The sequence below is a fragment of the Hippopotamus amphibius genome, chromosome 12 (genome assembly GCF_030028045.1).
Source record: "Hippopotamus amphibius kiboko isolate mHipAmp2 chromosome 12, mHipAmp2.hap2, whole genome shotgun sequence".
Taxonomy (NCBI): Eukaryota; Metazoa; Chordata; class Mammalia; order Artiodactyla; family Hippopotamidae; genus Hippopotamus; species Hippopotamus amphibius.
In genome coordinates, this window is record NC_080197.1 from 25,158,795 (window position 1) to 25,183,366 (window position 24,572).

Sequence of the window (24,572 nt, forward strand, 5' to 3'; positions counted from 1 at the left end):
TCTGGTTCCCCAGGTTTCTCTTTGACACTGTTGAGCTCCCTTATAGCCTCCTAGTTAATTTCCTTTATGTTAAAGATGGCCAGAATCAGTTTGCTATTTGGAGTAGAAACAAAGGTACTTCATAGATTGTAACTCCATAGCCTCCTGCAGAATCTGGCAATGGTGGGTGTTCAATAAATGCTAAAGAAAAAACTACCCAGGTGTGTGGCTTAAAGCTAGTTACTCAGAGCCTTAATTTTTTCTTCTCTAGGTAACCCACACATCATCTGGGATCTCAGGAGAGAAATCACCTTGCTTGCTCCTTTGTTATATTTCCCTCATTTCAATTCTCTACCCTTCCTTCTCAGCTACAACGACGAAACAACCCAACCCAACACAACCCAACCCAACCCAACCCAACCCAACCCAACCCAATGCAACCCAACCCAAATTCCTCTCAGTTCTCAGGCATGGCAGCTTAATCACAACATCTGGATCCTGGTTCTGCCACTTATTAGCTCTGTGACCCCAGACAGATTACTAAATGTCTTTGTGTCTTAGTTTCCTCATCTGCATATGGTGATGGGGAAATTATAGTACCTGTAGTATGTGTGTGTGTGTCAGTGTGTGTGTGTATAATTATATATATGTATATATATAGTTTATATTGTACACGTATATATACACGTTGTTTATATTGTAAACAACATGTAAAGCACTTAAAATAATATTGGTTTGGCCAAAAGTTCATTCAAACCCGAACGAACTTTTTGACCAACCAATACTTAACACACAATAAGCACTGAATACTTGCCAGCTAGTATTACTATTTTCATCTTTTTTGCATGAACTACTGGATACCTATGCCTTCGGGGTAATGTTTTCAATATATGGCTCCTGAACCACCAGCATCAGGATAATCCAGAGAGATTAGGAATGCAGATTCCTGGGCTCCACCCCAGAGCTAGTGAATCACAGTCTCTAGGGCAGAACTAGGAAATTTACATTTAAAAAATACATCTCCCAAGTGATTTTGATGCTGTCATTTTAAGATACTGAGACATAATGCACATGGTATAAAATTCACCAATTAATGTACATAGTTCAGTGATTCTTGGTACATTCAGAGTTGTACCACCATTTCCACAAACTAACTTTAGAACATTTCATCACTCTAAAAAGAAATCCTGTACCCATTACCAGTCATTTCCCATTCCCTACCCTTCCAACCACTCCAGCTGTAGGCAACTACCAATCTTCTTTCTGTCTCTATAGATTTGCCTCTACAGAGAGACTGACATGTATGGAACTGTACAATATGTGGTCTTTTGTGACCGCCTTCTTTCACTTAGCATAATGTTTTTAAGGTTCATCCATATTGTAGCATGTATCAGTACTTCATTATTTTTTATTCCCCAATTATAGTCCATTGTATAGACATACCACATTGTGTTTTGCCACCCACAGGCAAACAAAATGAATATTTGGGTTGTTTCCACTTTGGGGCTATTAGGAATAAGCTATGAACATTTGTGCACAGGTTTTTGTGTGGACATACATTTCATTTCTCTTGGATATACAGCTAGGAGTTAAATTACTGGGTCATATAGCAACTCAATGTTTAACATTTTGAGAAACTGCTAAACTGTTTTCTAAAGTGGCTACTGCATTTTATATTCCTACCAGGAATGTATAAAGGTTCCAGTTTATCCATTTCCTTACCTAGGAAGTCCTGTCTTCATTTCTTGATGGCATTCTTTGGAGCACAAAGGTTTTACATTTTGATGAAGTCTGATTTATTGATTTCTTCTTTTGTTGACTGTGCTTTTGGTGTTGTATCTAAGAAACCATTGCCTGGGACTTCCCTGGTGGTGCAATGGTTAAGAATCCACCTGCCAGTGCAGGGGACACAGGTTCAGTCCCTGCTCCGGGAAGATCCCACATGCTGTGGAGCAACTAAGCCATAACTACTGAGCCACAACTACTAAGTCACAACTACTGAGCCTGCACTCTAGAGCCCGCAAGCCACAACTACTGAAGCCCATGTGCCTAGAGCCCAAGCTCCGCAACAAGAGAAGCCATCACAATGAGAAGCCGTGCACCACAACGAAGAGTAGCCCCCACAGCCCCCACTCGCCGCAGCTAGAGAAAGTCTGCACACAGCAATGAAGACCCAACGCAGACAAAAAAAAAAAAAGAACCATTGGTTTGGTTTGGGTCACACCTTCTACCCACAATGGCTAACCACTATTTTCCCCAAAGACATCCTCACCCTAGGAATGTTTAAGTCATCTGTTAGGATCATATAAATAATAATACAACAACCAACTAATGTATATTGAGCACCTGGTATGTGCTAAACATTTAACATTGCATAATCTTGTTCAATCTTCACTATAACATTCATGTTATAATCACCTTCACTTTTCATGATGTGATACCCTTCACTCTAAGATGATGTAATACACGTATCTCCTCCTTTTATGTAAAAGGAGATACCAACACTTACATCTTTAGGAAGGCAGGTTGTGCAGACTTAATAAGCTCATGTGTGTTAAATGGATGGCATACTGCTTGGCAGAGGGGCGCTCAAAGGATGAGTGCCCCTCTCTCTCTATTCCCTCATGATCCCCTCCCCGATAGAAGACCTGATTCCCCCACCTCCAGAAAACTATCAGTTCCAGGGCTAATTTTTGCATTCTCCTAGCATCCTGTTCCCCTTTTTACTTCTCTCATCATGGGTTGTGATTTTACTTTTACTTGTGTAATTTTTAAGGCTATTTCATCTCTTCAACTACTCTCCAAGGTCTGTAAAGGCAGGGGGTACAACTTTGTCACTACAATATTCCCCAACACCCACTACAGGACCTGGGGATATGGCTTTTTAAAATGTACACCTGACCACATCACTTCCTAGTTTACAATTTTACAATGGCACATGAATTACATTTTCAATAAAGCCCAAATTTCCAACTATGGTGAAATGATTTGCCCCATCTGCCTCTCCATCCATACCTTCTACAACTCTCTCCACTTGGGCCATATTTGTTTCTTTTCTCAAACATGCCTTGCTGTTTCCTGACTCAGAGTCTGTTCCCTCCCCTTGGAACTCTGATTAGTTTCTCATCCTCTAGTTCTCAGCTCAAATGTCACCTCTTCCCAGAGCCTTCCCTGACCACCCTGTGCAGTATTACTACCACCATTCCATCAAGTCATTCTTGATTATGCAATCTGTTTCATTTCCTTCACAGGTCTTAAATTCCTTATATATTTATTTAATATTTTAATTAATATAGCTAACATTTAAGCACTCACCATAAGCACTTTTCACACATTAATTAACGAAGTGGTGTGCTACTTATGCTTATCAATGGGCTCTCCAAGCTCCAGAAACACAATTTGTACTGTCTGCCGATTTCTATGGTGTAAAGACTCCCATAGGCTGGGATTTCAAACTATCAACCTGAAGTCACTGAACACCTATCATACCATTACACAGTATTTGCCATAGTGATATAGTAGTGGTAAATAAACTCAAGAGCACAGATCAAACAAGGGTGTAGTAAAATAATTAGGAAGTGATATGTTTTGAGTATTTATTATCTTGTTTTTTACACAACTTATATAATTGCAAGCTTATATAACTTACTTTTCTGATAATGGCTGTGTTTAAAAGCGACTGGCAACATTTTTAAGCATTCCTCAATCGTTTCTAGCTAGCCCACAACAAGACAACAACCAGCACATTTTTCAGATGAGGGACCTGAGGCACAGAAAGGGTAAGCAACTTGTTCAAGGCCGCAGAGCTAATAAATCTGTCTGCTACTCCAAAATGTATCCTCAAAACCCAATACAGTGCCTGGCATATAGTTGGTATTCTATAAACAACTGTAGAATAAATAAATGAACACATACTTAATACTCTTTAAAAACATAAAAAGGGAAACATTTAAACATTAAAAACATACACACAAGAATGAAATCAATTTCTCCTTAAAACTTGCTCACAATCCTAGGATGCCCACTGCCTTCACCTGTCTACTTTCAGCAGCACTTCGGCCCCTGGGCGCTTTTACAATTCACCTGCTACGGTAGGAGACGTCGCCCAGCCCTTTGCTACGAGCTTGAGACGCCCCGCTTTCCGTCGTCCCGCCTTATTTCGCCGCAAGGCCTCCTGGGAGTGGTAGTCCCCAGTCTGGCAGCTCCGGCGGCAACAGCGAGGCGCGCCGGGCCGCGGAACTACAGGGGGGCAGTGCACAGGTCGCGAGGCTCTTCCACCTCGCTCTTCCCTCCCCTCCTGCGCGCCCGCCCCACCTATCATGGCGGCTCCCTTGGCCCTGGTGCTGGTGGTGGCCGTGACCGTGCGGGCGGCCTTGTTCCGCTCCAGTCTGGCCGAGTTCATCTCGGAGCGGGTGGAGGTCGTGTCCCCACTGAGCTCTTGGAAGAGAGGTGAGCCCACCGGCTCGAGTAGGTGGCCAGGCCCCGCCTGTGCCCTCCTGGCCTCTGTGAATGGGAGGCGGGGGCAGTAGCCGCAAGCTCAAGATTCTGGGTGAATTGACCTGCTCTCTTGTCCTCAGAGAGGGCGGGAGGGCGGGGCTCTTGAGGGGAGGGGGCGTGGGACCGTGTGGTGAGGTTGGGGCCCTAGGGGCCGGTCCCTTGCGGGGTGGGGATCTGAGGGGGGTGTGTCCCACTCGGGTCCTGAGCCGAGGAGCGTGGTCTAAGGAAGGGTGGGGAAGAGGGAAGGGCGTGTTGGATGGAGTGGAATTTGGCGCGAGATCGCACGTGATGTTCTCAGGGGCGTGGGATGGTGTGTGAAGGGGGTCCGAGTGAGGGTACCAATCCTGCCTAAGCGAGGAGAGTGTGTGAGTGAGTGTGCCTAGAAGCCTGTTCTCAGTCTCAGACTTGCAGTGCAGTTTTTCCTACTGTGTCTTTTTAGTTCTTGAAGTTCTTCATCAAACACTGTTTTCTACTAACACCTACAAAGAGACAGAATTTGGGCCAAAGGATCCACCAGCTAGTGGGAGAGATAGATAATTATAAACATGTGTCAAAGGTGTGCTTACTGTGTACATCCAGTTCCTTCTTTGGAGTTCTGGCCCTGAAGAAAGTGTCCCCTCCTTTTCCAGTTTCTTAAGGCTGTGGAATTTGAGCTAACTCTTGAAGGATGCAAAGTTTGGAAACGGAGATTAGAGAAAGGGGAGTTCCAGGTGGAAGGGAAACAGGATCAGGAAATGTTGAAGGATGTGAAATGTCCAAAGTAGGGGAGTAAAGGGATGGGAGTTAGGTTAGGGCCAGAGTTTGAAGATTAAAAAAAAAAAAACTTTCTTCCTTAAGTACAATATACGTACAATGGACATATAATGTGTAGAGCTCAAAGAATTTTTACAAGCATCACACGCCCATGTAGGCCAGCACCCAGATCAAGAAACAGAACATTACTAGCACCCTAGAAGTCCCCTTCATGTCCTCAGACTTTAAATGCTAGAGTTTTGATGTTATTCCATAGACATTTTGGAATGGCTTAATGAATGGATGTTTTATGAATAATTAGGGCTAAGGTTTCTAAAAATACTATGTGTCAGAGACTATGGTAAGCCTCATTTTGTCCTCTGGTTTTTCTATGTGTTAGATGGTTTTATTTCCCCTATTTTACTGATGAAGAAACTGAGATTTGGAGAAGTTGAGTAATTTTCCCAGGTTTCCCGGTTGACAGATGGTAATAAAGGTAGTTGTAATTCATATGTGTGATGGTAAGAGCTTAGACTTGATATCTTTGCATTTAATATTTGCATGTAATTATTTGTTGAACAAACTGAATTGTTTGTTGAAGCCACTTGGTTCCTGCTTTCTTCTAGATTCCAGAAGATCCAAGGTAGTATTAGGCCTTTCCTCTGCTCCCTTAGCACTTAAATATACCTGTCACTCATTTCTATGGACTCATCAGTTTATTTTATAGTCCAGCTAAAATTTATACAGATTTCTTGCTTGACGAAATGCAAGCATGTGCTTCTCAGTCCAATAAAAATAATAATAACTAGCACAAATGTATTGCTTTCTACATGCCAGGCACTGTTCTAAGCACTTTAGGTATGTTAAAAACATGTAATTTCTACAATGGCTCATGTAAATATTATTGTTAGCACCACTTTATAGTTGAAGAAATTAAAGTACAGAGAGATTGTTTCTTGCTGAAAATCATGTAGATAATAATATTATATGACTAGCTAGCAATCTTTAGGCATGGCTGTTCCACCAGAGTTCACTGTATACTATCTTGTCAAAAATAATTTTGGAACCTTTCTGTCACATATTGGTATTTCCTCAGCCTTCGACCTGAAGATTAGGAATTATTATGAGCTTAGCTTCTTGAGTTAGGGTAGAGCTCAAACTGTTCGTGGTTGTTTAGAAACCCATCTCCAACGCAGCTGTGAGAGTCAGGGTCAGGAGGAACACTTCTGATAGCACTACTTAGAAAAAAACAAGAACAAAACTTAAATAAACACAGAAGTAGTAAACTACGCACAACACTGTGTTGCAGAGTGAATTATTATAAGGCATACACTTTTGTAACCGTCATCCACGTCAAGAATCAGAACTTCCCCACTTTGCTTAGAAGCCTTTCCATATGCCCCATCTCAATCACAGCTCCTCATCCCCCTCATAAGTAACCATATTCTGCTTTTTGCAATAATGACATCTTTGCTTCCTTTTTGTCTTATTACCAAAATGAGCATCTCTAGGCACTATAGCTTAGTCATGGTCTTCAAAAAAAGTTTATATATGTCTTTTAAGTCTCCCTTAATTTTAAAATTTCCTATCTATCTCATCCTTTTCTTTAGTATTTATCTGTTTAAGAACCTAGACCTTTTGACCTGTAGAGTTTCCCATAGTTTGGATTTTCCTGACTGTATATTCATGATACAGTATAACACATATCTGCCTGGTTTCTCCACTGCAAAATTACTATTTTCCATTTTTATTTTTATTTTTTGGCTGTGTTGTGCGGCTTGTGGGATCTTAGTTCCCCAACTGGGGATTGAGCCCGGGCCCCAGCAGTGAAAGCGCTGAGTTCTAGCCACTGATGGCCAGGGAACTCCCTATTTTCCCTTTTTAAGTAGTAAACATTTGGGGGATATATTTTGGGGCTCTGTAAACATCCTGTTTCTCTTTAACTTTTTGCCCACTACTTTTTGCATTTATAGGTTGCTCCTCCCTGCAGCAGTCATTACTGTGGTGTTCTAATGGTGACTTTTCTGTTTCCTTCATTCCTTCTTTTTTTGTTTCGTTTTATTTTTATTTATTTTTTTGAAGCATAGTTGATGTACAATATTATATAATTTATAGGTGCACGGTATAGTGATTCACAGTTTTTAAAGGTTATGCCTCATTTATAGTTGTTATAAGATATTGGCTGTATTCCCCATGTTGTACAATATATTGTTGTGGCTTATTTTATACCTGTGAATGGGAGGTGGGGGCAGTGGCCGCCCGCCTCTCAATTCCCTACCCCTATATTGCCCCTCCCCGCTTCCCTCTCCCCACTGGTAACCCCTGGTTTGTTCTCTGTATCTGTGAGTCTTCTTCTTTTTTGTTATATTCACTAGTTTGTTGTATTTGTTTTGATTCCACATATAAGTGATAGTATACAGAATTTGTCTTTCTCTGACTTATTTCACTTAGCATAATACCCTCCAAATCCATCCATGTTATTGCAAATGACAAAATTTCATTATTTTCTGTGGCTGAGTAGTATTCCATTGTGTGTATATATATATATATATATATATATATATACACACCAAATCTTCTTTATCCATTCCTCTGTTGATGGATACTTAAGTTGCTTCTATATCTTGGCAATTGTAAATTATGCTACTGTGAACATTGGGGTACATGTATCTTTTCAAGTTAGTGTTTTGGGTTGTTTTTGTTTGTTTATTTTTTAATATATACCAAGGAGTGAAATTGCTGGGCCATATGGTAGTTCTATTTGTAGTTTTTTGAGAAACCTCCATACTGTATTCCAAAGTGGCTGCACCAATTTATATTTCCACCAACAGTGTAGGAGGGTTCCCTTTTCTCCACATCCTCATCAGCATTTGTTATTTGTGTTCTTTTTGATGATAGCCATTCTGATAGGCGTGAGGTGATATCTGATTGTGGTTTTGATTTGCTTTTCCCTGATGATTAGCCATGTTGAGTATCTTTTCATATTCCTGTTGGCCATCTGCATTTCTTCTTCAGAAAAATGTATTTAGTTCTGCCCTTATTTTTTTTTTTTTGGGCCATGCCACACAGCTTGAGGGATCTTAGTTCCCCAACCAGGGATTGAACCCAGGCCACAGCACTGAAAGTGCCGAGTCCTAACCACTGGACTGCCAGGGAATCCCCATATTTATTTATTCCATCATACTTATTTCAGTGTGAACTCGTGGATATTTGTTTTACCCTCTGGATTATAATCCATACTATTTTGGCCATTGGAACCTCTTTCAGGTTGTCTCCTTTGTCCTTTTAATGTACCTCCCTCTCACTTTTTTTTTTTTAAAGCATTTTATTACTTTCTGGAACCACAGGATGCTCCAGGCTTGTCTTGTATTTTCCTTGGTCCAGCCCTAGAATTGACAACTTCTTCAAGGAGCCCTTGTTCCTTTTATTGGAGAATATTATTTAGAAACCAAGATCTGTTTATTGCTAGGTGTGTTTATTGCTATTGGGATGACACTGTTTCTTGAGCCCTCTAGGCTAGAAATATAAGGATACCACTTCTTTTGAACAAGGGGAATGCATACCCTTCTTGATATGGGAAGCTCAAAGACAATGTTTGTCTTCTACTAGATGATATGTTTTTATAATCAGCCATGGGAAAAGTACATCAAGGTAAGTAAGAAATTTTTGCTTATGGGATTTATGAGTTAAGAGTTGAGAGACTTTATGAAAAAAACAAAGCAAAACAAAACCACTAGTGTTTTGGAAGAATTGGCCATAATTAGTTAGCTTTTATTGTCAACTATTCTAAAACATTAGTTGTTAGATAATAATGCCTTGAAGCAGAAATGTTATTCATGCTTTGGTGTACTTTTCATGGATTTTTTTTAGGGGGGCACTCTAGGAAAAAGCATGGCTTAAAGCTATGTGTTCTTTGGTTTTTTAAAATTGAGTTTTTTTGTTTTTTCCCCAAACAGGCATTTTGTAAAACCTTTGTTAAAATGTTTCCGGCAAAATATCATTGGACCATTGTTATATATATTAGAATTTGGGGGCCTGGGTAATTGTTTTATGCATAGAATAGACTCACTCTTATATTCTAGAGGATTTTGGTACTCTATAGCTCAGATACTCAGAAACGCACTGCACACCATGCCGAAGTTGTCAATCTTGTGCACAGAAGTAAGAAAAAATAAGAAGTTTATCATAAAGCTAAGTATATTCAAGTAAAAATATTGTGAATTTATGCTGTTCCTACACTTTGTAATCTTATAGCTGGTGGCATTAAATTGTAGTATCTGGTTTTTTTTTTTACTGTTTTTACATGAGGTTGACTTTCCCCCCAGGTCAATTATCTGTTAGGTAATACTGAGGTCATATTTAATCATCAAGACAGCAGAACCACATTCCAGACACTTGCCAGAGAACACATTAACAAATTCGCTAGTGTACAGTATCTGGCAAAAGCATATCTGAGAGAAATTATTTTTAGACAATTGCCTGAAAGGTGTGCAGCTACACAATCTAGAATTTCCTTCTGGATTAAACCAGTGGACAGTGATGTTCCTGGACAGAATCTTACTGGCCTTGTTAAAGTTGCTTTTACTGGTCTGTGGTAGGATGCCATTGGCTTAGATTGAGAGTTGTCTTGTGAAGTGGCCTGATGAATCATCTCTTTGGGTCCCCAGTAAAGCTGTTAGCAAAGGGTTTAACAGTTGTGTTACACCACCTCCTTATGCGGCTCCATAAGGGAAGTTTCTCTCTGGTCCTAGGATAAGGACCGGTTGCAACTGTCTTGAGCAGTGGACTTTATTTTATTTTATTTTTAAAATTTTTTTATTTTTTAAACTCTTTATTGGAATATATTTGCTTTACACTCTTGTACCCGTCTCTGAGGTACACCAAAGTGAATCAGCTGCATCTACACACATATCCCCATATCCCCTCCCTCCCTCGACTCCCCCTCACCCTCCCCGTCCTGGCCCTCCAAGGCATCTCCCATGAAGTTGACCTCCTTTTGTTATATAGCAACTTCCCACTAGCTATCTATTTTACAGCTGGTAGTGTAAATATGTCTATGCTACTCTCTTACCTGGTCCCAACTTCCCCTTTGCCCCTCACCCCAGCCCCGTGTCCTCAAGTCCATTCTCTACTTCTGTATCTCCACTCTTGCCTGTCACTGGTTTCATCGGTACCATTTCTTCAGATTCTGTATATATGTGTTAGCATACAGTATTTGTTTTTCTCTTTCTGGCTTACTTCACTCTGTATGACAGACTCTAGGTCTATCCACCTCATGACATATAGTTCAATTTCATTCCTTTTTATGGCTGAGTAATATTGCATTGTATATATGTGCCACATCTTCTTTATCCTTTAATCTGTTGATGGACATCTAGGTTGTTTCCATGTCCTGGCTATTGTAAATAGTGCTTCAATGAACATTATGCTACTTGTTTCTTTTTGGATCATGGTTTTCTCTGGGTATATGCCCAGTAGTGGGATTACTGGGTCATATGGTAGTTCTATTTTTAGTTTTTTAAGGAACCTCCAAACTGTTTTCCATAATGGCTATACCAGTTTACAATCCCACCAACAGTGCAGGAGAGTTCCCTTTTTTCCACACCCTCTCCAACATTTATTGTCTCTAGATTTTGTGATGATGGCCATTTTGACCGGTGTGAGGTGATACCTAATTGTGGCTTTGACCTGCCATTTCTCTAATAATTAGTGATGTTGAGCATCTTTTCATGTGTTTGTTGGCCTTCTGTATGTCTTCTTTGGAGAAATGTCTTTGTTTTATTTTATAGACATCATGAATTATGTAACTGATAGTTTTCCTTCTAGAGTGGGTCTATAAAATTTAAAGCCATACTTATGGCCCACTCGTTACAAATATATATATATATATTTTTTTTTTTTAAACAGGCTTTGTAAGTTTGATTTTGTTTTATTTACTTATTTTTGAATAGGTAATTCAGTCTCATGGTTCAAAAATCAAAGGTGCAAAAGTCTATATGACTAAAAGGCATCTTTCCACTGTTTTCCTATACCACCCATTTCTATTCCCTGGAGGGAGCAGTTTCTTATGTATATCAGTTTCTTGTGTATACTTCATGTGTTTATAACCTTACACTTTTTGTGGCTCTGTTTTATGTTTCTCTTATTCTTTTTCACTCTCTTTTAAAATTAGTTTTCCTGTTTATTATTAGTAATTATAAAGTAATACATGCTCATTGTTAAAGACTCAGAAACTGAAAAAAAGATAAAAGAAACCAAACATCTTCTTTAATCTTATCATCAGAGATGGTCACTGTTAACATTTTTTTAATTTTATTTATTTAATGTTTATGTTTTGTGCTTATTTTGAGGCATTTCTCGTTGAATACATATTCATTCTGTCTCAAATAAGTGCTGACTAATATTTAAAATAAAATTTGATCATATTTTACATGCTGACCTGCTTTCATTTTAGAATATTTTATTAACATCTTTCCTTCAGTAAATATAAGGCTGACTCTTGAACAACGCAGAAGGTAGGGGCACTGACCGACTTTCTATGCAGTTGAAAATCCAAATATTATTTATAGTCAGCCCTCTATATACGCTATTCCTCCATACCCTTGTTTCCTCCATGTTTGAGGTTCTGCATCCACAGATTCAACCAACTGCGAATTGTATAGTACTGTAGTATTTATTATTGAAAAAAATCTATGTATAATTGGACCTGTGCAGTTCAAACTCGTGTTGTTTAAGGGTCAGCTGTAATATATCTGTAATATATTTTTTATTTTAACTCTTAATTTTAACATAATTTTAGATTTTCAAAAAAGTTACAAAGATAGTACATAGTTTGTTTACCCTTCACCCAGCTGCTTCTACTGTTAACATCCTGCATAACCATAGTACAGTGACCTAAACCAGAAAATTAACATTGATATACAATACTATTAACTAGTCTACAAACCTACAGGATTTTTACCGGTTGTTCCACTAATGTCCTTTTTCTGGTCCAAGATCCGATCATGATCCCATATTGCATTTAATTGTTATGTATCCTTAGTCTCTTCCTATCTGGGGCGCTTCCTCAGACTTAACATTTTTAAAGAGTACTGGCCAGTTATTTTGTCTCTCAGTTTGGGTTTACTTGATGTTTCCTCATGATGAGATTGAAGTTATGCTTTTCTGGGAAGAATACAACATTTTTGGCATAAGGACCCCAGAAGTTTTTTATCCCCATCACAGTGAATCATGTCAGGAGGTGCTTGATGTTGATAATGTTAACTGGTCAATATGTCACTGGTGATGTTAACATAGGTCACTTGAGTCACATAGTGAATGCCAGGTTTATCCACATAAAATTATTATTTTTCCCCTGCGAATACTGTTTCCAATCATATTTTATCCAATAATTTTAGTATCCATCATTGATACTTGCCTTTCATGATTATTACTGTGGGGTCTTCCAAATGGTGATTATCTATTTCTATCTTTCTGCCTACATTTGATACTTACAGTCATCTGTAGGGAAGAGTTTTCTTTTCTTTTGCTTATTTATTCAACTATTTATAGCTTATATGATTTTTAACTATAAAGTGCTTCTCTCTATGTATCTATCCACACATACATATATGTATACACATCATAATTCATTTACATAAATTTTCATTAATGAATGTTGGAGTTATTTTTAATTTTTTTTAGTACTCTGAGCATGATAATGAATGTATTTCTTTGGGCACTTGACCAGTTATTGCCTTAGGATAAATTGCCCTAAGAACAATCATTTCTGGGTCAAAAGGCACACACTTAAAAAGTACCTGTTGCCTGTAGAAAAGTTAATACAAATGTCATTTGAACAATCAGCCTATTAGAGCGGCTGTCCGTTTTCCTACTCTGTGGACAACATTTCTCACAGCTTCTAATTTGTCTTATTGTTTTTTTGGAATGGGGCAGAATATATATAAATGAAACACGTTTTAAAAAATTTGGTTTTTGGTAGCTCTGTGCAGCTTGTGGGATCTTAGTTCCCCGACCAGGGATTGGACCTGGGCCCCCTGGCAGTGAAAACGCCAGGTCCTAATCACTGGACTGCCAGGGAATTCCCAAACAAAACGCTTTTTAGAGTGGGTGGAAGTTACAAGGAGATCGAAGGAAGCTTATAGTTTAGTATAAAATTGTCTCATAATGAATGGTGCCCTACAATGAAAAGAGATGCTCTGTATAGAAGAAAGTTCACCATTGTCTGAAATCAAGAATTAATTTTGCTTGCTGGGAATGAGGTAAAGGGGGTTAGACAAACTGTGAAGCCTTCTTGTTCCTGTGAGTGTCTAATACTTTGGTGTATTGCATATGTCTCTAAAGTAAGAGTAAACTTGGATGTCTTACTTTTCAGTGGTTGAAGGCCTCTCACTGTTGGACTTGGGAGTGTCTCCGTATTCTGGAGCAGTATTTCATGAAGTAAGTGTTCTTGTTTTCTTCTCTGGTTACTAAGAGTAGTTTATAGTCACAGATGCCAAAGCCTAACCTCTGTTTTGTACAAACATTTAAAAAGATCTATTTTTGAAAATCATACTTAGAAACAGCCCTTTTTTAGATGTCCTCTGCTTAAGAAGGAGGTTTCATAATTACAGTGGAAATGATTCAGATTGTGATCATAATTTGGGGAAACAGATGAGACTTCTTTAGAAGTTACCATTTTTATTGGCAAATAAATTGTAAACAGTTCCCAGTTCGTGAATAGGTTATATGCTAATTGGCATGTAATGGTTTCCCATGAAAACTGCTGGCAATGTTGGTTTCTTAGAAAGCCCACAAAAGCCATTTAACCCATAAAATTAGTTCTTAAGAATAGTAAAATCACCTCTTAGGTCACCATCATCTCTTGTTTGGGTTACTACCACAGCTTCCTGACAAGTCTTTCAACATTCAGTCTTGCTCCTTTTTGTTCTGCAGTCAGAGTCATCTTTCTGAAATGTGAATCTGATTTTGTCACTGTCCTGCTCAACAGTGATCTCAGGATAAAATCCAACCGCCTTAGGGTGCATACAAAGCCCTGTGGGCCCTGTTCACCACCTCAGTCACATGTTTTTCCACTTCCCTCTCCCCATTTTCATTGGCTATATCATTTAGAATAGAAGTCATCTAATTTGGCAGTTTAACCCCTAATTTTTACCATTGTCTCCCTCATACCTACTTTGAGAACAATTTTTTTGGGTTTTTTTTTTTTTTTTTTTTTGCTTCTTATGTCTAGTCATTTTAAAACATTCCACTTGGTTCTCATGGAGGTAACGACTGTTGAATTCATATTTCATTATCTTTGTATTACTATTTAATTGAACCACAGTAACAAGAGCTACTAGCAGGAGCAGGTTAGCAACAATTTAAGAGACTCCTAATGAGCACATAGTTCAATTATTGGGAACGGATGTGTGTGGGCAAATGCAAGCATAGCCCACGAGCCATGAGAGCTCAGTGTGCTGTGGGCTGTGTTCCAGCACCATATTCTCTCTTACCTATGTCTTTGCTCATGCTGTTGTCTTCTTATGGAGGGCCATTCTTCCCTCTTTCCATGGTTGACCCTACTATTCACATATTAGCTTAGGTTTTGCCTCCCCGAGGAAGCCATTCTCATCACCTTAGACTAAGTTAGATGTTTCTCCTATATCTTCCAAAGCATCTTGTGCTTATCCTTTTCATGGCTCATATCATGCTCTTGAAATTGCCTCTGTACTTGTTTTGCCTGCTGTGATATATGCTCCTCAGAGTGTGTTCTGGCACCCTTTCATCACTTATTCCTAGTGCTTAGCTCTGTATCTGCATATGTATTCCAACCCCTCCTCCTCTTCTTTCTTTCCTTTAACAAAGATTTGTTAAGTGCACACCAAATGCCAGCTACCCCGCTAGGTGCTAGGCATCTAAAACAAGACACAGTCCTTGGTGTTATTATACTTATATTTCTGAGAGAAACAGACAATAAGTTAGTAAAAATGAAACAGATTTCAAAGCGAATAATATTTCCAGGGATAAAGAAGGTCATTTCATTATGATAAAGGGGTCAATTCATCAAGAAGACATAACAATCCTAATGTTTATGAACATAATAACAGAGTTTCAGAATACATGCAGACTGATAGAACTGCAAGGAGAAATAGAAGAATCCCCAAGTACAGTCTGAGATTTCAGTATCCCTCTGTCAATGATTGATAGAACAAGAGGGCAGGAAGTCAACAAGGATATAGAAGACTTGAACAACACACCAACCAACTTGACCTCATTGACATTTACAGAACATTCCATCCAATAACAGCAAAACGCATTATCTTTTCAAATGTACATTTGCAAGATAGACCATATTGAGCCATAAAGCAAGGCTCAATAAATTTAAAAGGATTGACATCATACACAATATATTCTCTGACCACAGTGGAATTAGATGAAAAATTAATACCAGAAAGATACCTGGAAAATCCCCAAATATTTGGAAACTAAATAACATATTCCTCAATAACTCATGATCAAAAAAGAAATCAGAAGGGAAATTAGAAAATATTTTGAACTGAATGAAATGAAAACACAACCTATCAAAATATGTGGGATGTTGCTAAAGCAGTACTTGCGTGAAATTTATGGTGTTAAATGCCTATATTAAAAAAGAAGAAAGGCCTCACATCACTGATCTCAGTTTCTTCCTTAAGAAACTAGAAAAGGAAGATAAATTGGGACTTCCCTGGTGGCGCAGTGGTTGAGAATCTGCCTGCCAATGCAGGGGACACGGGTTTGATCCCTGGTCCGGGAAGATCCCACATGCTGCGAGGCAGCTAAGCCCGTGCACCACAACTGTTGAAGTCCATGCGCTCTAGGGCCTGCGTGCCACGACTACTGAGCCTGCGTGCTGCAACTACTGAAGCCCGTCTGCCTAGAGCCCATGCTCTGCAACAAGAGAAGCCACCGCAATGGGAAGCCCGCGCACCGCAACGAAAATATTGACAGTCATGAAAATAAAGTCGGTTCTTTGGGATGCACAGTAAAATTGGTAAATATTTGGGAATGGTGAATATGTTCACTGTCTTGATTGTGGGGATGACTTCATGGGTGTATACACAGATCAGACATATCAAGCTGTATGCTTTGAATATGTGCAGTTTATTTTATAACAACTCTACCTCCATAAAGCTAAATTTTACAAAATATGATTTCACTTAGATGAGAAGTATATGTAGAAAAATAAAGCTAAGTAGAAGGATGAAGAGTGATGGTCATGTGTATGGCTATTTTAGATAGTGTGTTCAGGGAAGGCATTCTAAGGAAGTGAAATTTGAATAAGAGATCTAAGTGAATCAAGCAAGCCATATGATAGCCCTGATTTGGAAATGAACTTGGCGTTTGCGAGTTGCAGAAAGATGGCTGGTATTGGTAAGGCAGAATAAGCAAAGAGGAGAGTAATAGAGATAAGTTGTAAGAAATTGGGGACCTGATTATGTAGGACTTTTTATAAATATAGCTAGGAGTTTGGGTTTTCTTTCTATCTGTGTATCTATCTTTTTTCCACACTTTTATTGAGATATAATTGACATACAGCACTGTGTAAGTTTAAGGTGTAGAGCATAATGATTTGATTTTTGTACATCATGAAATGATGACCACAGTAAGTTTTTTTTTTTAATTAATTTATTTTTTGACTGCATTGGATCTTCTTTGCTGCACACGGGCTTTCTCTAGTTGTGGAGAATGGGGGCTACTCTTCGTTGCGGTGCTCAGGCTTCTCATTGTGGTTGCTTCTCTTGTGGAGCATGGACTCTAGGCACACGGGCTTCAGTAGTTGCAGCAGGGGGACTCAGTAGTTGTGGCTCGCAGGCTGTAGAGCGCAGGCTCAGTAGTTGTAGTATACAGGCTTAGTTGTTCCTTGGCATGTGGGATCTTCCTGGACCAGGGCTCGAACCCATGTTCCCTGCATTGGCAGGCGGATTCTTAACCACTGTGCCACCAGGGAAGTCCTGACCACAGTAAGTTTAGTGAACATCCATCATCTGGTATAGATACAACATTAACAAAATAGAAAAAAAATTTTTTTCCTTGTGATGCAAACTCTTAGGAGTTACTCTCTTAACAACTGTCACATATAATGTACAGCAGTGTTAATTATATTTATCATTTGTTGTACATTACATCCTTAGTACTTATTTATCTTATAGCTGGAAGTTTGTACCTTTTGACCATCTTCATATAGTTTCCCCTCCACCTATGGTAACCAAAAATCTGATCTCTTTTTCTATGAGTTTGTTTCTTTGTTTTTGAAGTGTAATTGACCTACAGCCCTATGTTACTTCCTGGTATATAACACAGTGGCTCGATATTTCTATACATTTTTAAATGATCACCATGGTAAGTCTAGTTGTCATTTGTCACCATACAAAGATATTACATAATTACTGATTGTATTCCCCATACTGTACATTTCATACCTGTGACTCATTTATTTTTCAGCTGAAAATTTGTGCCTCTTCATCTCCCTCACCTGTTTCTCTCCTCCTTCATCCCTCCCCTTTATCTATCTTTTAATATAATTGTTTTTAATGTCCAGAGTAGAGTTTGTAATATGAGGGCCAGAATTTCCTCCCATACTCAAGTGTATAAATTCTCAGTTGTCTGGCAAGGCCAATGGGGATACTTCTTGTCTAATTTGGTTTCTAGGAAGACTTGATTCAAGTCCTTAATGGTTACTGATCAAATGGAATTGTGTTCTTCATGTCTCCAGCTTTCTTATATTCCTTAATCCTGGCCTTTGAGAGAGACAGAAACTTAGCTCAGCATTTGCATCTTTTTCTTCAGTATCCATCTGAACAGTATGTTTATGCTCTAGTACAAGAATCTTCAGGGCATTAAACTTCTTTACACAGTCATCTGCAAGCCAGCCTTCATCACATTGGCCTTGTAGTAAGCCTAGTCATAGCAGGTGGATTCTCAGGTAGAGTAGCCAACCTGGAGGTGAGGGTCTCATTCCAGGATTTCAGGGAGTTAGCAGTGGCCTTCTGGTCTTGGGGTATGATCTCCCCAAAAGCTACCCAATTAGCAGCTTCCATTGTAGACTTTCCCTCTCTTGGATCACTTGCTCTGGGGGAAGCCGTGTCATGACCAACCTTAAGGAAGCCTTTGTGATGAGGAACTGAATATTGCTGCCAACAGCCAAATGAATAAGCTTGGAAACAGTTATTTAAGCTCTTTTAGATACTGCAGCCCCAGCTGACAGCTTGGCTTCAGGCTCATGTACCAGAACCATCCAGTTAAGCCACTCCTGGATTCCTGATTCTCAGGCACTGTGTGAGATAATCAATGTGTGTTGTTTTAAGATACGAAGTTTTTGGATAATTTGTTACACAGAAATAGATAACTAAGATACCTAGGGAATGAATTTACATAAAGAATACCAGGACCTGGAGCACTCCAATACATCGTGGTACGTCGAGGTTGGGAAGGGGAAGAGGAACTAGCAAATAGGCTGAGAAGAAGGAAAATGAGGGGAATGTTCATGGAAGCCAGGTGAAGTAAGTGCTCTAAGGAGGGAGTAAAAACTCTGTCAAATGCTGTTTCAAGGTTGAGAAAGTTTAGATTGAAGATTGATGATTAATTTTCCAAAATTGAGACTTCGGAGACTTTGGCAACAATAATTTCACTGGAGTATAGGGACAAGACTAATTGAAATAAATTGAGGGAAAGATGTAGAAAGACAGAGTATACAGAACCTTTTCAAGGAGTTTTACTCTAAAGGAGGGCGGAGAAATGGTATGGTAGCTGGACGGAGATGTCTAGTGAAGATATTTAAAATATGAAGATCTGCCTATTTGAATGCTGATGGGAATAATTCTGTGGGTAAAGAAGTTGATGATGTAAGAAAGAGGATTGAATGAGCAGTGTCTTTGAGAAGGCAAGAAGGAATGGGATCACCAGTTCACAGGTGGAAAATTTGGTTATAGATAGGAAGAAAGGAAGTTCATCTGTTAGTAAGAGAAAGATAGAGAATATAGGTGTAGATAGAGGAAGTTGGTCAGCTGGGTAGTGGGAAAATAAAGTGGTTCTCATTTAATTGCTTCTCTTTTCTCAGTGAAATAAGAAATGAGATTGTCGGCTGCAAGTGAGAACCAGGAAGGGAAGTTGAAGTTGAGGAGAGGGGAAAATGTGAAATAGTCCTTTTAGAAAGAGTATGTCAAATGAATAAATGGAAGAGCTATATCTAGCCACTTAACCATCATTTAAAATAGTGTTTCTCTGGGAAAATATATTCTTAGGTGCAGTGAGGGAGCCTAGAATACATTCTTACTCCTCATCACATGCATGTGTGAAGGGGGATAAAGGCATGAGGTAGGAATTTCTAGCTACCAGAACCATGTTAACTCTTTATACATGTATAAGATAACCCCTTTAGGACTGTTAACCCGTAAGAACTCTGAATGAAGGGACAAGAACAGTTGCTTCCCCTAGACACAGTGAGGGCGACTTCAAACTCAAATCCTCTTAACTCCTTGATCCTGAACATGGGCTAATTTGCTTGTAAGCTGGGCATTCATAAATCAAGAGCTACCTATATTTTAATATAGTTTTTCTAAGTAGTAAAATACTATAAAGGAATAAAATTATATCAAGTCAAATGAAAAGGATACTTTTGGAAAGTTCATCATTGCTTTTTTTCCTTAATAATTTTATTTATTTATTTATTTATTTATTGTTTATTTATTTGTGTTGGCTGTGTTGGGTCTTCGGTGCTGTGTGTGGGCTTTCTGTAGTTGTGGAGAGCGGGGCTACTCTTCATTGCAGTGCTCGGGCTTCTAATTGTGGTGGCTTCTGTTGTTGCCGAACACGGGCTCTAGGCACACTGGCTTTGGCAGTTGCGGCGTGTGGGCTCAGTAGTTGTGGCACACAGGCTTAGTTGCTCCATAGCATGTGGGATCTTCTCGGACCAGGGCTCAAATCCGTGTCCCCTGCACTGGCAGGTAGATTCTTAACCACTGCGCCACCAGGGAAGCCCTCATCGTTGCTTTGTGTTATTTCTTTCTTAGTCTTTAGCAGATTTTATTATCTAGTTCTTAAGGAAAGGTAAGAATATGTGAAAGTGGAGAAGAAAAATCTGCCCAGGAGAGAACAAAGTAATTTAGCAACTACAGGTTAGATTTTATGACTGCCTTCAACAGATGTTTCTGTTTTCTGTGTTTAGTCAAGTACTGATAGTAAAATTGTGAGTTTATCCATATATACTCTACCCTGACTGGGAGTCGTCACCTAAATGGAGATGTAGCATAAAGACAAATTATATTCAGTGCATGCTTCTCTATAATAGTATAATATGCAATTAAACTAACTACTGTGTACTTGTTAGTTCATTACAGAAATGAGCCCAACTGCTGATAGACTTTTTGAGAACAGTTTGTTCTGTTATTTCTGAGACCTATTTAGTGCCATTCTAAACTATCTGAAGCATCAAAACACTTTGAAAGCAGGCTATTAGTAATATAAATGTCAAGTTGCTACTTCTTACAAAGAAAGATAAATGCAAAAAAGAATCCATTAATAGATAGTTGTAAAAGTTTAATTCTTTTAGAACTTTGAAAGGCATAGCTGATTCCCCTATTTTCAAAAAGAGGTGAAAAGTTGATCTCAGGTAGCTAACATATTGAGTTTTACTGTATGGGGCACTATGCTAAGTACTTTGAGAGTATTACCACTTAATCCTCCCAAGAACCCTGTGAAATAGGTTACTATACTTGTTTTAAAGCTGGGGAAACTAAGGCTCAGAGGGGAAAACAACTTGCCCAAAGGTACATAGCTAGAACCTGGTTTTAAACCTGAGTCTGACCCCACAGCCTTGTTCACTCTACCACGCTAGCTTGTTCTCACTAAAAAGCCTGTCAATGACCTTTATGGTATCATAAGACACATTTTCACATGCAATTGGGAGTTGGGAAGAAGTGCTTCTGAGTCACCAACATGGGCTCACTAAAACCAAGTCATGTAGTTTCCTTTAGGTCTGGTGGATTGGTGAACTGGCTTGTAATAGCAGACCAACTATCCTGCCTAGAAAAACTAGAAAAGCAGGAGGAATACAAAAAACATCTGTTTGGTGGCATTGGAAAGTACCAAGATAACCGACTTGAGGGTCTGTGATCCCAGAGTGGAAAATGAAAAAAGTAAGACTGACAGTCTGAGCTGCTTTCTCCTTGATGCATTTACCAGTTTGTCAGTGGCACAGGCTGAGGGGCCAAAGAAAGAGAACAGAAATTGCCTGGTAAGAGGCTACTGATCTAACCAGAGCTCTTGGAAGTCTACTGGTGCTGGAGAAATACAAATTCAAGTGCACTTCCAACAAGATGGTAGGGCTCTGGCAAAGGACTTGACTTCTAGTTGGGTCCTCTAAGGACTACACTCAGAGAATGAGGGTAGACCACGTATAGACTAGTCTTATGAAGACTGAGCCAGCATCTAATTAGCTTAACGCCTAATTAGATTAAGGTGATACAGTTCTAATTATCAGTACTTGCCAGAAGCTTAAAGAAACCCTTTCTGGAAGAAAATCCAGAACCTCTACAGTTTCTCTTACACAATGTCCATCATTCAATTAAAAGTTACCAAGCATAATGAGAGAATAAAATAAATCAGAATCAGCAAACTCAGATGAGGTAGAGAAGTCAAGAAACAACTAAAACAAAAGGTCATTTCAGAACTGAACACAGGAATACTTGAGACAAAGAAGATGAAAGGGAAGAAAAATTTTAAATTAAAAAAAAGAGATAGAAATGATTCAAAAGAAAGTAACAAACACTGAAAATGAATCCTACAAACGGATATATTGAGTTCCTAAAGAAGAAAACAAAAGCGCACAGGAAAGAAAATAGCAAAAGCTATAAGAAAAATTTCCTGAAATTAGAAAAAAAAATTTTTTTTGAAGCTACATATTGAAAGAACACACCCCATACCTGAGAATACTAACCCATAAAGAAACACCAAGATATATTTTGGTAAAATCACTAGATACTAAAGAAGAAGAAGAAAAAAAAATTCTTGGGTATCTAGACAGAAACAACAAGTAACTTTCAAGGGAAAGAAAAGTTGACTATCATCAGACTTTCAACAGCAATACCAATTCCAAAAGAAAACAAAATAACATATATGATACTCAAGAAAAACAACAGTGAACCAAAGATTTCATATCCAGCAAAACTGACTTTAAAGTATAAAAGACACTGACAAACTCTAATCAACATGCAAAAACTAGGGAATACTGTCCCCAAGAACATTTCCTTAAGAATCTAGTAGAGAAAAAGTTTCATCAATCCAAATGACTAGAGAGACATTGAACACAGAAAGCATTAGACATATAGTGACTTGTGGAAATGAGTACTCTTTATAATAGACACATGCTCTGATAATACAGAAATAGTACAACAATTTTAAAACTGGGAGAGACACAGGAAAAGCATATGTAAATGCTGTTTGTTTTTTTGATCTGTTCTCAGTAATTACATTGGTGATGATAGCATTAGTCTTGTTATTTTGAGACTGCTATGTATAAAAGCCAGGATAAAATAAACGAGTAATTATTAAAAAAAAAAGTTACCAAACATAATAAAAGATAGAAAAAAATTGACACTAAAAACATTCACAGTGAGCCAGATATTGGAGTTATCAAACTTGGACTATATTTTTTTTATTTTTAGAATATTTTTTAGATTTATATTAGTTATCTTTTGTTTCTTTTTCTTTTTTTTTTTATTTTTATAAATTTGTTTATTGGCTGTGTTGGGTCTTCGTTGCTGCTGTGCAGGCTTTCTCTAGTTGTGGCAAGCGGGCTTCTCATTGCAATGGCTTCTCTTGTTGAGGAGCACTGGCTCTAGGTGTGCAGGCTTCAGTAGTTGCAGCTCATGGGCTCAGTAGTTGTGGCACACAGGCTTAGTTGCTCTGTGGCATGTGGGATCTTCCTGGCCCAGGGATTGAACCTGTGTCCCCTGCATTGGCAGGCAGATTCTTAACCACTATGCCACCAGGGAAGCCCCAAAAGTGACATGACTAAAAGGAGAAATAGACAAATCCACAGTCACAGAGGGAGATTTTTAACATATCTATCTCAGTCACTGATATAACAAACAGACCAAAAAATCAATAAGAACATAGCAGACTTGAATAAACCCTTAACAAACAACCCAGATGTCATACATAGAATATTACACCCATAAACGTTAGTATGCACATTCTTTTCAAGCGTGTGTGGAGCACTTATCAAAATTGACCATATGGTGAATCACAAAGCAAGTCACAACACATTTATTTTTTGGTAGTGCTGCACGGCCTGTGGGATCTTAGTTCCCCAACCAGGGATAGAACCCATGCCCCCTACAGTGGAAGCTCAGGGTCTTAACCACTGGACCTCCAGGGAGGTCCCCACAACATGTTTAAATGATTGAAATAATACAGAGTATTTTCTATGACCACAATAGTAAACACATTGCAAAAATATAAAAAAACTTAAAAGTAACTAGAAATTAAACGCTACACTGTAGTCTCAATTAAAGAAGAAATATCAGGGGAAATTAAGAGTATTTTGAACTGAATGATGTCGAAAAAACAACATATCAAAATTTGTATGATGCAGCTAATGCTATACTCAGAGGAAAATTGATTGCTTTGAATGAATATACAGGTGACCCTTGAACAACATCAGTTTGAACTGCACAGGTAGGTCCACTTACATGCAGATTTTTTCCAATAAATATGTACTTCTCTACTACACAATCTGAGGTTGGTTGAATTTGAGGGTACAGAACCGTGGATATGGAGGGCCAACTGTAAAGTTATACTCAGATTTTTTACTGTGTGGGGGTTAACACCCCCACATTGTTCAAGGGTCAACTGTGTTAGGAAAGAAGAAAGTCTAAAAATCAGTGATCTAGGTATCATTAGAAAAAGATGAAGCAATTATCCCCAGAAAAGGTTGAAGAAAGAATTGTGTATTGTAAAGTTTAGAAATTAATGAAATAGAAAAGTATAATAATCATTAAAGCTCAAAGTTGGTACTTTGAAAGACTAATAAAATTAAGAAATGTCTGTCAAGATTAAAAAAAGAAGGTGCAAATTACCAATATTGGGAGTGAAAAAGGGAACATCACTATAGTTCCTATAGACACTAACAAAAAATATGAACAATTTTATGCCAAAAAATTTGTAAATTTTTCTGAAATGCACACATTTCTAGAAAACCACAACTTACCTAAACTGGTAAAGAAAAAATAGCAAATCTGAATAGTTTTTTATCTGTGAAAGAAATTGAATCTGTAATTTAAAATCTCTCAAAGAAAATGCAGGTTGAGATGGCTTCATGGTAAGTTAATTTTCCCAACTGT

The 24,572-nt window shown here is 38.5% G+C and overlaps 1 protein-coding gene and 1 pseudogene across 2 annotated transcripts in view; one reads left to right on the forward strand and one right to left on the reverse strand.

Annotated features, from left to right (window-relative positions):
* Positions 1-4,265: 4,265 nt before the first annotated feature.
* PIGU (phosphatidylinositol glycan anchor biosynthesis class U) overlaps positions 4,266-24,572 on the forward strand; it is a 96,973-nt gene continuing 76,666 nt past the window's right edge. The window contains exons 1-3 of one of the 2 annotated variants that reach the window (XM_057700792.1): positions 4,374-4,428; positions 13,583-13,647; positions 15,885-16,222. In XM_057700792.1, coding sequence (XP_057556775.1) covers positions 16,115-16,222 — 108 coding nt within the window. In that variant the 5' untranslated portion in view covers positions 4,374-4,428; positions 13,583-13,647; positions 15,885-16,114. Of the gene's footprint in view, positions 4,429-13,582; positions 13,648-15,884; positions 16,223-24,572 lie in introns of both variants that reach the window. The other variant, XM_057700791.1, reaches the window with a different exon arrangement.
* LOC130832608 (ATP synthase subunit d, mitochondrial-like) lies at positions 17,812-18,269 on the reverse strand (annotated as a pseudogene).